Source organism: Pieris brassicae, chromosome 4 (genome assembly GCF_905147105.1).
Source record: "Pieris brassicae chromosome 4, ilPieBrab1.1, whole genome shotgun sequence".
NCBI lineage: Eukaryota > Metazoa > Arthropoda > Insecta > Lepidoptera > Pieridae > Pieris > Pieris brassicae.
Genome location: NC_059668.1, coordinates 19,791,108 through 19,807,972, shown reverse-complemented (window position 1 = coordinate 19,807,972; position 16,865 = coordinate 19,791,108). Strand labels below are relative to the sequence as shown.

At 33.4% G+C, this 16,865-nt stretch overlaps 2 protein-coding genes across 3 annotated transcripts; one reads left to right on the top strand and one right to left on the bottom strand.

The window, feature by feature from the left end:
* Positions 1–2,140: 2,140 nt before the first annotated feature.
* On the bottom strand, positions 2,141–9,719 carry LOC123708816 (short-chain specific acyl-CoA dehydrogenase, mitochondrial-like). Of its 2 annotated transcripts, none has more exons than XM_045659722.1 (9): positions 9,444–9,719; positions 8,856–9,019; positions 7,642–7,900; positions 6,744–6,905; positions 6,346–6,412; positions 5,630–5,781; positions 4,425–4,516; positions 3,963–4,162; positions 2,141–3,284 (listed from the first exon to the last, which is right to left on the bottom strand). In XM_045659722.1, exons 1-9 carry the CDS (start codon positions 9,478–9,480, stop codon positions 3,191–3,193), a joined length of 1,227 nt encoding a protein of 408 aa, XP_045515678.1. In that variant the 5' UTR covers positions 9,481–9,719; the 3' UTR covers positions 2,141–3,190. The 2 variants fall into 2 exon arrangements, with proteins under 2 accessions (XP_045515678.1, XP_045515679.1); XM_045659723.1 differs by having other exon boundaries at positions 5,630–5,769; positions 9,444–9,716.
* Positions 9,720–9,902: 183 nt separating this feature from the next.
* On the top strand, positions 9,903–16,730 carry LOC123708554 (vacuolar protein sorting-associated protein 18 homolog). The gene is made up of 9 exons (XM_045659324.1): positions 9,903–10,294; positions 10,380–10,711; positions 11,252–11,563; positions 11,751–12,979; positions 13,293–13,462; positions 14,687–14,838; positions 15,431–15,496; positions 15,604–15,769; positions 15,941–16,730. The coding sequence occupies exons 1-9, from the start codon at positions 10,036–10,038 to the stop codon at positions 16,174–16,176; spliced, it is 2,922 nt and encodes a 973-aa protein (XP_045515280.1). The 5' UTR covers positions 9,903–10,035; the 3' UTR covers positions 16,177–16,730.
* The last annotated feature ends 135 nt before the right edge of the window (positions 16,731–16,865 follow it).

Sequence of the window (16,865 nt, the reverse complement as noted above, 5' to 3'; positions counted from 1 at the left end):
GCGTGCGACTCTCATCCCTGAGGTCGGTCGAGGTTCGATCCCTGGCTGTGCACCAATGGATTTTCTTCTATGTGCGCATTTAACATTAGCTCGAACGGTGAAGGAAAACATCGTGAGGAAACCGGCTTGCCTTAGACCCCATGCCTGTGTGCCCGTGCCTGTGTGCCCGTGCCTGTGTGCCCGTGCCTGTGTGCCCGTGCCTGTGTGCCCGTGCCTGTGTGCCCGTGCCTGTGTGCCCGTGCCTGTGTGCCCGTGCCTGTGTGCCCGTGCCTGTGTGCCCGTGCCTGTGTGCCCGTGCCTGTGTGCCCGTGCCTGTGTGCCCGTGCCTGTGTGCCCGTGCCTGTGTGCCCGTGCCTGTGTGCCCGTGCCTGTGTGCCCGTGCCTGTGTGCCCGTGCCTGTGTGCCCGTGCCTTACGCACGCCCTCGAAAAGTCGACGGCGTGCGTCAGGCACAGAAGGCTGATCACCTACTTTCCTATTCGATTAACAAATGATCATGAAACAGAAATAAGAAGGTTGTAGCGCCATTGATTTATTTTTAATATTATATATTCAACAATTTTTTTATTTATTTAATTACAATCTTTAACACGCGATGACGAGAATGGTGTAATGGGTGTATACAAACATTTTAGCAATTGTGTGATTGCAAGAGTGACGGAGAGTTTATTGCCAGTTCTTATCTGTTCTACGCCCTTGATTCGAGAACTGGCAGTAAGTTGAAGATTTTCATAAGTTAAGTTTTTGTTTTAGTATTATTGTAGGTGGGTAAATACAATGATCATAGTGACAACATTCCGTTTCACACTTCGTGGAGAGCCATTTACATTCTACGAGTAAGAGTGGACCTCCCTCTACCAGGAATCTCTCTTATTTTTGAGTCAGTGAGTAAAATGAAATACGAAACGATTGTGCCAGTGATCCCAACTTCTATAGAATGCTAACCCAGAACCAACTTCAATATATATACCTCTAAAGATCGATTTATAAACCCCTGAAGTTTTCGTTTCATTCCTTTCGTTTCGAAACCTCTCTCTGATACGCATCAAAAATACATTCAAGTGTGTAGTATAAATTATTCCTAAATTTCGATATTGGGTGAGCTATAATAATAGCTTTTGGATATTTCAGTAATAATCACACTTAAAGTATCGAGGCATAATATAATTTATATAGAATCGTCAATCGTGAGTAATTTAAGAAAAAAATCTTGTATAAAGTACAAGTTATATAGGGGTATAACTGTTCCTCCTATGAACCCCGCCGAACATCTTGATTCCTACATTTGGAGGAAAACCCCCAAGTTGGCATCACAGGATTGTCTGGTTTGATTGGCGAATAGCTTCTTTTTTTTCGAATGGAATCTCGCTGTTAGCCTTTACAGCTCAGCACGGCCTGAAATGGCGTTTTGTCCCGCGGATAGCGCAAGGGCGTCTCCTGTGAGACTCGAACCTCGGCTTGGGCCGTCGCGGGGTGGTCAATCGCTTGAAGGGCAGGACGGAAGCTCACTGGAGTGAGCGAAGTGCGAAGTAAAGGTCCTAGCCTTCCCCGGTGAAGGCGGTTTTTTACCCTAATCTGTTTTTGACTACATATTTTTATTATTATTGGCCGCGCGGGCGGCTTTTAATTTATTGTTAGCTCCGGTAATTGGAAGGTCCGGATCCGTTAGTGTATGTCGAGGACTCTTACGAGCCTCTTTTGTCGGGAAGGGGTAGTAGTTGATGCTTTTACGCACCAATGGATTGGGATGGTGAACTCCATCCATTGGGCTATGGTAGGGAGCTCCACGTCGTGATGGAGATCGACGTTTCTCACGTAGAAGGGCACACAATTCATGAGAAACGCGACTGAAGCACCTGTAGCCGGTGGATATAGGAGGGGGGGTTTGGCGAATAGTTTGTTGAACAGCCACTCTCCAATACGTGTTGACACGCGACATGATACGTCATATTACGTCAGTTTGACCAATCTGAATCGAAGGCAAAGACTAGACTTGCGCCTTTTGGTTTCTCATCTCTTCAGGTCTGAGTCGCTCAGAGGATGAATAAAATATTTTTATTCACTTCCATAAGTGAAAGTTTCATTAGGCAAAATATTTTAAACGTACGTTTATTAAAATCTTAGGAAAAAAACAAAATAAATAAAAATAAACTTTAATATGTCAACAACATACAAAAATAACAATTTCGAGTATATTTAAAATCAAACGAGCCATATTAGTACTACATAATATTTGAAGAATAAGCCCTGCATACATTAAATTTAGTTATACCATTAAATAACCCTAAAAATTCGTAACATTATACAGCATAGACTATAGAAAATATACTTGCTGAGGTAAATACTTTTTAACAACATTTTTTTAACTTTATGTTATAGACTGACTTGGTACAAAAACACGTAATAGTAAAAAAGTGTCTTTAACGATTTCACGTAATGTACAAGACAAAAATTTAATACGCGTTAGTTAATATTTCCTTAGGCGCTGATAAAACTTTAAAATATTTGTACTTATAATTAACTTGTAATATTTTCTTTTAACCTTTAATTTATTATACAATAATATGTTTATGTTATACTATATGCAACTTTAATAAAAAAAATTGTGCGATTCAGGGTGAATTACATGATTCTAAAATTATCCGAGCGCAATAAAACTAATAAAGTATTGTATGGTAGACTCGCTTAGACGCTCATTAGGTCCGTTGTGCATAACTAATAGAGTAACAATACTTGTATGATAAACTTGAATAGCACTCCGTAATTGTACTTGGAATAAATGAAATCAAAAACAAACATCGTTCTGTGTTACTAGATATAATCTGTGAGCTGTCAGTTTATCATATTGACGTATATACTTGACACGATAATAATCTGTGACTTACTAAAATCGGATATATGGAACGCCATATACGTACACTTGCACCTATTATAAATGCTTTTCAGCCTTAAAATTATTAAATATAAAAAATCCACTGAAAATATATTTTTCTATATAATATATTGCGATATGTTACTCTGTATATTTCCTGTTTTGTAACACACATTTTAAATAAAACTTTAAACGACTTGGTATTTAAATGCACATATTGTGTTTTTCATGTAGTGACAATTTTGTATTTGTGACCTTAAGTTCATAATTTAATTTATATATATGTATTGTAATATTTATAGTTTTTTATATGTTTGTATCACAAAGCGTCATTCTCTTTGAGTAGGAAATGTCCGACTAAACGTTTCTGTATGTCCGTAACTCCGCCGTAGATTTGCGTTCCTCTTGCGTCTCTGGAAAAATAAAAAAGTGTTTTAACTTAGATAAAACGTTTTTATAATTTTTGCTAGAAAAGTGTTTAGATGAAAACCAAACTGGTAATTTAAAAAGTTTGTATTTTCCATTTCCGGTGAAAAGAAATGTCTCTTTAAATTTAATCCGAAGTAACACTGACGATTTATAAACATTTTGCTATGGCTTTTTCCAAAGATAAGGATAACCGAGTAATGCTTTAATAAGACTATTAACAACATCACTCTACGATTTATGAAGCTTAAAAATTATGAATACTTTGTGTTGCAAAGCAGCAATGTAATGTTAATTTTAGTCCTTTAGAGTGTCATCGATGTTTGGAAGTCGTAAATAACGATGTACATTGCGGGCTTACACAAAGTTAGTAACTGCTACCTATAAACATTGTAAGACAAATCTATAAATGTACGAAGCTTATCTTAAGGTAGGTTTTGCCGCACGCCACTACTATACGGACGCAGCTGAAATATTTCCGAACCAATTCGACTTAGGGTCCTTCAAGAAAAGAGCTTATCTATTTTTAAAAGGCCGGCAACGCACTCGCGATCTTTGTGCCAATGTGAGTGTCGATGGGCGGCGTTAACACTTAAAATCAGGTAAGCGTCCTGCACGTTTGCCTCCTGTTTCATAGAAATAAATAAAAAAAAGATATAACTCACCTATAATGTCTCTCAGCGTTATATTTAGTGGACAAACCATTCCCTCCCATTATCTGTACGCAGTGATCAGCCACTGCGGCCGCGTTACGTCCAGCCACATACTTTGCCATCGCACTATTTTTTGTCGTAACCTGAGTCGCCGCTCGATACGTAAGAAGGCGCGACGTTTCAACCATAACTGACATTTCTGTTAGTCGGTCCTGGAGTCAAAATGCGATGACGTAAGACGAGAAACATTGCTTATAGGTCAAAGTTAGTATTGTAATTTTCTTCACGAGAAAGGAATATGGACGGCGAGGCGAAGTTTTTACTAGTCTCATGTGTTTGATGTAGAATTTTGTAAATAAAAGCGGATAATCGGATCGTGCAACAGAGAAATCTGAGGACCAGACCTAAAAAGAATGTAGCGCCATGGAATTAGTTCCTAATTTTGATAAAAGTACGGTAGTTTATAATACTTACTTGAACTGAGGGTAGTCTTGATAAACTTTTTCCAAATGCAACTCTCTGTTTAGCATAGCTTATTGCAGTATCTAAAGCCGCCTGAGATATGCCTGCAAACAAATTCAAAGTCAATTTAAAGTCTTTTATAACATCTGTCAGAGCAGTGGCGATACTGTCAAAGTCAAATCAGTTTAGAAACGTTACTATCTAAGTAAAAATATATTATATATATACATATCTTGTTACTGAAGTAATCTGCTACCCGAATCTAATAAGATAGATTCACTAACATATTGTTTTATCTTTAACTAAACATTAAAACGAGTTCATCTTGACATACTTTTTAAACGTATTATTGATAAAAGTAATTGTAAAGAATATTTTACTCAATATCTAATGGTACAGAAAAAAAGATCCAAGAGGAAAATAAGGAATATATACAATAAAACCTTAGACAACCTAAGATCGCAAATCTGTTAAGTAGTTTTTCTTTACCCCGGAATAGAACGTGAAAAAAACGGTTAATTTTTTTTTAATACAGTTGCTTAAAAAGTGGCGTATTGCAGGGACGTATGGCGTTCGGAATGTGAGTTGTGTGGAGTTACACACTCGTGCCTTTTTTTACTTTTTCCGCACTCTTGCGTACTCTTTCCCAACTGTCAAAACAATGTATAATATTTCTTAAAAAAAAGCTACTAATTTGTTTCAATATCTGATTTAATGATTTCATTCAATGAGTTAGGTGAGGTTTCATTTAATTTAATTTCATATCAATAAAAAAAATCTACTGAACACTGAACTGCCCACACAGGCAAGTCGGCTGTATGGGCATAGTTCCCTTTGCCTATCCAGAATGGGTAAAGAAAAAAAATCTGCTTATATTGTTTTACGGTTGTCGCCATTTTTCAATAATTTGCGAGTTTAATTGTTTGTTGCACAAAATGAGTAATTTCGACGATACTCAGTATAATCGCACAAAATGCTTCGGAGAACATTTTACCGGAAAAGCCTAAAACTTGCTACATATCGACATACGACAAATATATTGCGTGGAGGAAAGAGAAAAAAGCAAATAGTTTTATTAATTTGCTTAATTTCTTTGCAACTTTGCGGAACCGTCATTGCAACTTGTTCCGTAAGTTACTTACGTAAGGAAATATACTATTATCGAATGCTATCAATATATACATTTAAAGTAATATAGCATGTGTAAGATTTCCTACCTACAGCATGCGCAGCAATACCAATCCTAGCTTGGTCAAGCTGTCCCATGGCGATCTTAAAACCTTCCCCTGGTTGACCGACCACGAAGCTGTTAGGCACACGGACATCCTCTAGGGTTACGGTGCAAGCTGTTGCCGCCCTGTGGGTTGTGCTTAATATCTAAGTTATTGGTACCCCTCGTTTCAGAAATTAGGTAAAACGAACAGAAAGAGTTGAAGAATGAATATATAATGATAAATAATAATTTTAAGCAATTTAGATAAAATACAGTTAAGGTAATTGTGTCCACAATGCAAGTACTTATTAATTATTATTTAATATTTATTAAATTACATTTATCAAATTATGGCTTTTATAAAAATGTAATATGAAACGTAATATAACGTATAATAAAATGAAACGTGTAATATATATAGCTTTAAAAGTGAAACTTACAATATTCCCTACTCATAGTCCTAACTGATAAAGCGAATTATTATTTATTTTGTTGCCCACAAAACTAATTATAAATTTATTTACAAAAGCTTGAAAACATGATACATTTGTACTTAAGAAAAACAAAAATACATAATTCATAAATTGTAAAAACCAAGGAAAAATCTATTTCAAAGTGCGGGAGCAATTCTGGATATGGGATAAGAAATGACAATTAATAGACAGTAAAAGAAATTGAAGTTGGAAAGTTTAATTAGACAAATAGTATATAAAATATTACCTTACTCCCATCATCTCTTCCTTCTTACCGCGAAAGACACCCTCATAGTCCAGTGGAACTAGAAAACCTGGAAAAATATTCATCACTTTTACACGTAGATCTTCTCGAATCACACATATATCAAGACATTGCACCATATTATCACGTGTCATATTAAGTAGAACATTATGTTTTTTATTGCTTTCCTATTTCTGATTTCTCATATGTTTTATCACGATTATTTAAATCGAATTCATTTTTCAGTTAATCTATTAGGTTTTTGGTACGTGTGTGAAGATTGCAGCATCTTATTAATAAAAAAATCATATATCCAAATGATGCATACCAGTCCAAGACAACCTATGCATAGTACATAATATTTTACTATATAACCCTTTAGTAGATAAAATTGCACTCACAAACAATTCCTTTATGTCTCAGCGCTGGGTCAAAAGTCGCGAACACAACAGTGGCTGAGCCTTCAATAGCTGATGTCACCCAGCTTTTCTTTCCATTAATAATCCAATGGTCACCATTTTTTGTTGCCGTTGTACCGATATTTGCTACGTCACTACCGGCATCTGAAAATTGAGTAAATTCGATATTATAAAAAACGTTTTGGCGCGCATATTAATAATAATATTAATCACAATTATTTGTAGAAGTAGAAAGCTTTGCACGTTGTAAATTACGAATCTAAATATAATTTATTTTATTTGTAAAAGCAATGTATTTTGTAAGTCTACAATTCAGTTTATATTATTTTGGACTTCAGTAAAATCTTAAGTAGAGCCTTTCCCAGAACATTTTAACAAAATGATAAAAAATCGGATAATAGTCAAGTAATATCATTTTAATTGTTTATCATGCTCTTAATGAGGTTTGACTTTTCTTTTAGTTTAGGTTATTATTTTTATCTTTTTAGTTTTATTTATTATTAATTTTTCGTTTTTTTATTTTTATTTGTTTTTATTGTGTTTGTTTGTTTTAATTGTCTCATTAGATAGATTACGTACACTTTAATATAAATAATGTGTATGTGTATAAAATTTGTGATGTAATATTTTCTTGTATTTTTTAGGCATACACATTGTTTACGAACGTATAAATAAATAAATATATTATAAAATGATTCTGTTTAGTTTGCTATATAGATTGTGAGTGTTGAAGATAAATATACTTTGGATGAAAACATGTGTATATATATCCATGACATGTATGTCACACATACAAGGATTATCTTCAGATAATTGTCTCAATCTTATCATACTTTTATTTATTAACAACGAAACCATTTTTTTAATATCAAGAACATACCAGGCTCACTTAACGCGAAGCAACCAATACATCCCTGGGTAAAATTCCTTAAGAACATTTCCTTCTGTTCCTGTGTACCCTTCTCGTTCACCAGATTAGCGTATAGGAAGTTGTGTATGGAGAGAAGCATGCCTGTGCTGGCACACCCTCGGGATAATTCTTCAACAGCGAGTGCCAATGAAAGATAGTCGTATCCCAAACCTCCATATTCTGGATCGACACATGCTCCCATAAATCCAATGTCGGCCAGTTTCTTTATCTAAATAATATAATTTAGTTCAAGTATCCACCCGTATATAAGTAAAAATACAGAGTCATTTCATTTGCGAATTCTGAATGTTTATTTCCATTTTAAGTTCGGAACATTGTGAGTCACGAAAAATAAACATCGAAACAAAGTACTTTCCGTGGCATTGTTCATAATTCGTATTTTTCTCAGTAGATTAAATATACAAAAATGTATGTATGCATGTGTAATAATGAACCAATAATTTTACTTTAATTTTCTGTCCAGCTACATCTGATGATGTTGCAACTTAATATAACTCCGCTATGCGCAGTTAACAAACACGGCTTACGACTCTGAAGTCCTGTTCAACCCTCAGTAATACAAAGTCATCATTCGAAAAAGAAGAATTTTGAGAAATTGATTTGAGAATCTCTCTGTTATCAAAAATTTGATTAAATACACTTTTATCTAACTATAAATTGATTTATCAGTTACATAAAGGTGAGATAAACTAATATATTATAACATTTTATTTAGTTATAAAAATCAACATTAATAACATACAAATATTATTTCAATCAATATAATTAACACTTACCATACATTACATCATATCTTAAGCAAACAAAACTAGTTTAGACTTTAATTATATGTTTCTTATGTACAAAAGTAAAACTAAAAAAAAAACCTTAAACATTGATGTGATTGCAGCTCAAGGTAGGGCACCTTTTTCCTGTTGCCTTGCAATTTGTTGAATTATCGTATTTACAGAACATTTAAAACATCTTAAAAGTTTATGAATACCATTAAGACACTGTCATTATCACTTGTGGTGTGTCAATATTGTACATATTATTATTTGATATTTATATCATTGACAAATAAGATTCATGTATGGAAAGTGTTGTCATTAAAACTAAAATAAAATAAATAATAATAGTTATTATAGTATTTCAAAATACAGAAATACCAAATAATAAGTTACCTCTTTGAAAGGATATCTTCCCTCTCTATCTAGTTTGGCTGCATAAGGTTTAAGTTGCTCGTTGGTAAAAAATTTAACTGTCTTCTGGATTTCCAATTGCTTTTCTGTGAGCTGAGTAGTAAAATATCTAACTGCTGCTTTCTTGGCGCCTCTGACCAATTTAACTAAAATTATAATAATAGAAACTGTTTTACTTTGACATAACAAAAAATCAATACAACAGTAATTATTTCGAATAGGATTTTAAGCACATACAGATATAAGGATAATAAGGAAGTAAAATTAATACAAATGTTTCTAATACAATCATCCAATGATAACTGGCATTATTTAATAAGGTTACTAATATCAATTTGACAAGACTCAATGTGTGAGATGAGTCAATCAATCCTTAGGTAAAAACCAATAAATGCTTCTATTTTGTTAAGCTTAAAAACAACCCCCTAAAAAAAATTCTTAAGTTATATTTCTCTCTTATATAATTACTGAAAATGCACTCCAGAAATTACATAATTTTTATTATTATAATAAAATATTTTTTTACTAATATAATTTCCATTATTTCATTATCAAAAAAATAACACATACCGGCCTCAGTTGATTTGTTTAATGCAATTGTAGCCATCTCTTATTTATGTATTGCTTGCTGTAGTTGTACAGTCACCGCTGAACTGCTAAGCGATACTGATTACTATGATAATATTATTCAAGGGCAAGCCGAATTTACAAATAAAATCTACTTTATTTTTTACAGATATTGATTTAAGCATAATGATATCTTGATACATATTTTCATAGAAAGTAATATATTTGTGCTATTGGCCTAGCCATTTATAATACAGCATGTAGTTAATTCAGAAATAAAAAAATGAAATAATGAAGAGTAAAGACTAAAAAACAACGCACACATTCGTATGTTTTCAAATTAATAAATAAAATTTAAACGGGTAGGAACAACAAATTTTGTCTTTGATAGTTGCTAGACAAGCAAAGTAAAACTCAAATATCCAATCTGGCAGTTGACAACTAACTGAATTCATCTTTGAAATGTCACTTCAATTATTAATCCAAACGCAGAAAGTAAAATCCTGTTGTTTATTTAAAAAAAATCTTCTGTTGAATTTACAGTTTTTCTATACGTTTAATATAATCATCAGCCGGAAACATCACATTAACAAGTATGACATCGATTTTTGACCAGTACGAGCAGGCATCTCAAGTATCTCAAAAAGTGGTTCCAGCTTCTGAGCAAATGACTTCATCGGGTTACATCAATATGCAGCTAGAAGACAATACGCCCCTTTTTTCCAAACAGAGGATGAATTTTAATCCTTCAGACCTGATTACTCATGTAGCAGTTGCAAGTGACTATTTAGTTTTAGCTATGGCCAATGGAAAATTGTTTAGGATGGATTTAAAGATGCCTGATCAACAAGAAGGTATATTTTTTTCTTTACAACATTACTTTATCTAATAGTAATTTTTTATATGTGATGTTATTACATAAAGGACCCATTGTTTCAGAAATTCAGTACACAAAGATCATTCAACCAAATTCAAAATTAACTGCAATATTTCTGGATCCACTGGGTTACCACCTACTACTAGCTTTTGCAGGAAGAAATAAAGATGGTAGTCCAGAATTAGTTTATCTTCATCGCAAGAGTACTAAATTGAAATCAGTTAGTAAATCAAGAAACTATGAAGTAACTGAAGTTGGTTGGAATTATGAGAATCGATCTACATCAAGTACAGGTCCAATATTACTTGGTACATCTCAAGGACACATACTGGAGATGGAGCTAGAAGCTGATAATGATAAAATGTTTACTGCAAGCCAGCAATATTGGAGACAGGTACATATTTATATTATCCTTCTTTATATATTAACATAGCTTTTAAAGAATAAATGAGCCATCATTATGAGTATGAGTTATTATTTAATAATGAGATCTAAAAATATCATAAATATCCTATATTCAATTATTATATTCATATTGAGAGGCACTTACTTATAATAGCTTATTTTTTAAAATATTTAATTAATAAAACCCAATGCTATGAATTAAATGAAATATATTTATCTCCACTAATTATAATCATTTTTTCCAAGCTACCCAATTATTTACCACTGTATGGAGGAAAGGAGATTGATGGTTTGGTAAAAGAGATTCAGATTTTTTTATATATCTAAACTGTTGCAGAAGTTGTATATTTATTTGTGTGGCTTTACAAACAATTTGTGTAACAATTATTTTGGGTTGGAAGACACAGAAGGTAGATCACCAACCTGATCTCTTTGGCATAAGAATAATGAGTGGATAGTGATACTGACACAGAAATGTGTCTTTTCATCCCATGGGTTACTTGTTTTTAATCTAATATTTTTATTACAGATTTTTGATATCGGCAAAGGAACTGATACACCAATTACTGGTATACAATTTCACAGAGTGAACAACACAAGCAAATACTTTATTTTTGTTACCACACCAACTCGGCTCTATCAGTTTATAGGCCATGCCATGATCTCTGATGATAAACCATCCCTACAATCCATTTTCCACTCTTATCTGACAACTCCAGAAACTGGTTTTCAAGAAATTCCATCCACACTGAAGTATTCAAAGTTACAGTTCTTTTTTGATAAAAGCAATGAACCTAAAACGTTTGCTTGGCTTACGGAACCAGGAATATTCTATGGACAGGTAATATTTTAAATGAATTACTGACTATTTCAAGAATTACATTTTTTCAATTACAAAAACCATTATAATTTGTTGATGAATTTATAATAAATTAGCAATTCATTTAGTAATAATCTATCTGTGGCCAAGTTATCTCTGTTTATAGTTTTGTAAAATTGTTTTTTAAGAAATATTTTTTTCTGCCCAGCTGGATCCTTCATCTCAACAAAACTCTAATTCTCTATTTACACAAGGTGAACTTATCAATTATCCTACTGACAAAAGTGATGGAAAAGAATCGACTCCCTTGTCATTTGTATTAACCGAATTTCATGCTTTAGTCATGTACTCTGATGGAGTTAAGAGTGTGTCTCTTCTCAATCAAGAGCTTGTCTATGAAGATCGGTATAATTCAGAAGTACACGGAAAGCTGAAAAACATTGTCAAAGATTCTGTTAGACGTACCATTTGGGCCGTTACCGACAAAGCCGTGTTTCGATATAAGGTTAATAGAGAAGAGAGAAATGTCTGGCGAATTTATTCCGATAAAGAACAGTTTGATCTTGCTAAGCTGTATTGCCAGAATAACCCAGCTTACATAGACATCATTAATGTCAAACAAGCGGATTTGCTATTCACAAAGGGTGACTATGAAAAGAGCGCAGTGATATTTGCGGAAACACAAAGCAGTTTTGAAACAATATGCCTAAAATTTCTAGAAGTTGATCAGATTAATGCTTTAAAAGTATATCTGAGCAAACGATTAGATGCCTTAACTGATGACGATAAGACACTAATCTCTATGATAGTAATTTGGATGACTGAATTGTATGTATCACAGCTAGCGTCTTTGAGACGCTCAGGAAAGGATGATTCTCAAGAATACCACCAATTTCAGAGTGATTTAGAAGTGTTTCTTCTTCAACCAAAAGTGGTACAATGTATGCAACATGTAAAATCAGTTGTGTATGACCTAATGTCCTCATATGGGGACAAACAGAATCTAATCAAACTGACGGTTATTAATGAGGATTATGAAAATGTGGTCGCTCAGCATATTTATAAGAAGTCATATCAGGAGGCGTTGAATATGCTGCAATCTTTGAAGAAACCCGAGTTATTTTATCAGTTTGCACCAGTATTAATGGAAGAGACTCCAACAGAGACAGTGAATGCGTTGATTTCGCAAGGCGCAAAGTTAAGTCCCTCAAAGTTGCTTCCCGCGTTTTTATCCTGTGAAAATGATGACAAGCACGCATCGGAGATAACTCGATATCTAGAATTTATGTTGCTGAACTTCAACGTGAAGGATAAGGCAATACATAATTACCTATTCACGTTATACGTTGAAACGGATAAACCCGCTTTGATGCGGTATTTGTCACGACAGGGACGGGATATCACTATGGTGAATTATGACGTCCATTACGCATTGCGGTACGTATATATTTTTTTACAGTATTCTTATGTAAAGAACATTGTTAACGGTAGTTTATTTATAAAAAACAAAGTTTTTGAGTATGTAAGATATATATAGATGATCAGTGTGCTGTCAGTTGTATAGAATAATGCGATTGTTCAAAAAAAATATTACTTGTTAGTAAAAATCCCCTTAAATAAATGTACCTCCTAAAAACGCCTCAGGACATCTTAATTGCGCCTTAATTTAGAAGGAAAAACACCTGCACAGACTAAAGAATATTTAAAAATAAACTAAAGACCTTGTGAAGAAATTGTCATACGATTTCAGTCTGTGTCGTGAGAACGGTTTATCAGAGGCGTGTGTCACTTTATCAGCTCTGCTAGGACTGTGGGAGGCCGCGCTAGAATTGTCTCTTCAGGTTGATATATCTCTCGCTAAGTCTGTAGCTGCGATGCCGGAAGATGTCAGCTTGCAAAAGAGATTGTGGCTTGGTGTGGGTAAGTCTCACAACCTATACTTGTTATTCTATTTTATCTTTGTACCGTTTGTATTAACTCTGAACTTTCCCTTGGTTGGACTGTTTTAGGTATTTCTGTCTTTATATTGTTACGAGCTAGGGGATCGGATAGAAAATGCCGTAGATTTCTTCAAGGGTTTATTTCTTGAAAAATCAATGAGGAATTTATGGGCACTAATTAATTGCAGAGATGCACTAATAACACACAAAAACACAGTCACTAATTACTTCACTTATGCACACTTCACACTGTACTTTATCACTTGTATTCACTTTATACGCACTTTATCGCTTCGGTGTTTCTCTCTTGTTATCGCATTCAAAACTAAAGGTGACTAGTCGCGTTTCGGTCGCTTATATATCCCTGGGAATAATTCTAAACAATATTTGAGAACTCCTTAGGCGGCTTGCTACTGAGTAGCGATTGCACAATTCTAGAACGTCCGCACTCTTTGTCTCTTTCGCACGTTGCTCCGTCCTTGTCGTACGGCGTTCTAGAGTGCTCAGTCTAGTTTCGAGAAAGTTCTGATCTTCTCTCTCTCTCGTATCATTTCGTCCTTGTCTCACACCTAGAAAGTTCGGTCTAGAATATTCCTTCATCAAAGGGGTATAACTAGGCCTGAAAACGCCTGAAAACGGGTCTCCTGAAAACTGCACCACTCGACTACACATGTTCTGAAACTGACTGAAAAAAATTTCAGCTTCCTGAAAACTAGGGTAACATTATGGAAATTACAATTTTCTAATATGTGATTGACCCTCTCCTGAAACGGCCAGAAATCATATTACAGCCTGCTGAAAAGTTCTCTAAGTAGTGGAAAATCTAGAAACATTGCAGACAATAAATACAAAAGTGTTAATATTAATTTTATTTTTTTAATGTTCAAACAGATGTAAAGAAATTTTAATTAAAGTATTATTTTCTTTATTAAAGAACTAAATACGCTTTTATTACTATAGTTAGTTTAGTTACACTTTTTGTCGCAAGGTTCTTAATAGATTATGATATCTACAATTTGATCCAGAAGTTAGTTATCTTTAATAATATAGCTTTACTTATTAAATAAAATTTAAATCTTATTATCAAATAAATTGTTCGTGTCGTAAGTAATAAGTATTATAAAAATTTTACCACGCATGTCTATTGTTTAATTTGTCTTTGGTAAATCGTTACTAAAATATATATTTTTAAATATACTTGTAGCTGAACACATAATAACAAAGAACCAGGATATAAAAGAGGCGATGCAATTGTTAGAAGAATGTTCTCTTATCAAGATTGAGGATATACTTCCGTTTTTCAGTGACGTCACCACTATTGACCACTTTAGTGAACCTATCTGCCAGTCTTTAGAGGTATGTTAAACATCCTTTAAATACGTGTCAATTAAGTTGAGTCATTAGATGCGCAGTAATCTTTATGCCCATTAAAAATATATACGCAAAATTTTCCTCACCACAAAAAAAAACTGTCCCGTCGCCAGTCTACCACAGTCTTTATTTTTTTTAAATAAATTTGTCAAATTGTGTTTATGCTGTGATCTGTGTATTTTAGTTAAGATGAAGTAATTGCGCCGTTTTGTAATAAATATTTTCCTCGGTATCAATTAGCTTTGAAAGTTATGTCCTTACTAAACCCCTGTAACTTACAAATAAACGAAACAAAGTATTCTGTTTGATGTGCATTTATGAGAGTTAATCTTGAAAATCACATCAAAATATCATTGGTTAAATTTATAATAAGAAATTTTTAATTGCGTCCATTTGAAATTGACATTATTTTTATTCTAGAGTTCTTATTCACTCGTAAGTTAGTTTTTATAAAACTATAATGCACATACATTATTTTTAAATATTTTATGTACGTATTACTAATTAGTTATAATGTATTAATTAAATTTTACAATCACTATTGATACTAGACTCAATTTAATAAAATACGTTTTAGGAATACAACAATCAAATAGAGGAGTTGAAGCTTGAAATGGAAGATGCCACAAAATCCGCGGAATGTGTAAGTTGTATAAAGTTTTTTTTTAATTTCCCATTTTTAATTATACACATATATATAATGTTCTAGAAATGTCTAGAGTGTTAAAGATTGACAATTTATTTTCCCAGGTTCGCAATGAGATACAATCGTTCCGTAATCGTAGCGTACTAGTTTCGGTGACAGATGTATGCTGCGTCTGTGACATAGCGTTGTTGTTGCGGCCATTCTATCTGTTCCCGTGTGCTCATCGCTTCCATACGGATTGTCTTCTTGCGCAAGCGCAGCCTATACTTGGTATGTTATATATTATATAATTTATATAAATATGATTTATAATTCAATTGGACAGGCGACATGTAAAGGTAAATTGCCATTTCTATAAATTTATTTTTGCAAACGTAAAGGCTCCTTGGTCCAAAAAAAAAACAAATTAATTAATGTTGGTATTTTTGTTTTCTTACACAGCCCCCGCGCGTCGCAACAAATTAACGGATCTCCAACGACAACTAGCAGTCTTGTCAAACGTTGAACTGTCAACAGTGACCTCTAGCGGACTCCCCTTACGTGAAGTACTTCGAAGTGAGATAGACGACATTGTGGCTAGTGAATGTGTGCTCTGTGGAGAACATATGATAGCCAGTATTGATCAACCATTTATTGCAGAAGAAGATTGGGATCGGGTTATGAAGGAATGGGAATGAACGCTTTTGAATGTTCATACATTTGGTTGTCGCTATGTCTAGGTGTAAACCACCTCCGTTACCCTCATCTGTGACTGTTTGGTATACGCGGAGGTCTTTGTTCCTATTTCTGGTAAAAGAAGAGTAGTTTTCAATTGGTATGCATCGAAATGCCTTTACAAAGTTAGATTTTATAAAACTAAAGCTTCTCATAAAAAACATTTCTTTCAAGTAAGACAGTAATTGTAAAAGAATGTAAACATCGGTATTTTTGTTGCATAATGTAGTTCAGAAATTGTATTAAAAGTTAAAATCTCACTTGTAGTACTTTATCTGAACAATGTTAGATTATAAATAGTACTTTATAGGTATTGAGCTAAAACTAACTCTGAGTTCAATGCCATAGTAAAAGGAATTATAATGTAAACCAAAGAAATATGGAGGGAAAGACTGATTCAAGGAATTTAAAAACCTGGAAATCATATAACAATTGTAAATAAATTGTATCTATTTATATAAAATGTATTTTAAATTGTAAAATAATATACCTTATAATTATTCTTTTAAGATCGTTATTTCATCTATGTTATCTACTTTATATTGTGTATGTAATAATCTAATATAAATAATAGTTACAATGTATGTATATGTTTTAATTTTTTAAACCTTATTTCTTTAAGGGCTAAAATGCCCAGAAGACGTATGGGGAT

Excerpts from the sequence above, each read along its gene's own strand:
- LOC123708816 (XM_045659722.1), bottom strand. The coding sequence starts at position 9,480 with ATGGCTACAATTGCATTAAACAAATCAACTGAGGCCG. Across the intron at positions 6,906-7,641 it reads CTTCGCGTTAAGTGAGCCTG|ATGCCGGTAGTGACGTAGCA; the intron begins GTATGTTCTTGA and ends CTCAATTTTCAG. Across the intron at positions 4,163-4,424 it reads CAAGACTACCCTCAGTTCAA|GACCGACTAACAGAAATGTC; the intron begins GTAAGTATTATA and ends TTTTGACTCCAG.
- LOC123708554 (XM_045659324.1), top strand. The coding sequence starts at position 10,036 with ATGACATCGATTTTTGACCAGTACGAGCAGGCATCTCAAGTATCTCAA. Across the intron at positions 12,980-13,292 it reads GACGTCCATTACGCATTGCG|TCTGTGTCGTGAGAACGGTT; the intron begins GTACGTATATAT and ends ATACGATTTCAG. Across the intron at positions 14,839-15,430 it reads CTATCTGCCAGTCTTTAGAG|GAATACAACAATCAAATAGA; the intron begins GTATGTTAAACA and ends AATACGTTTTAG.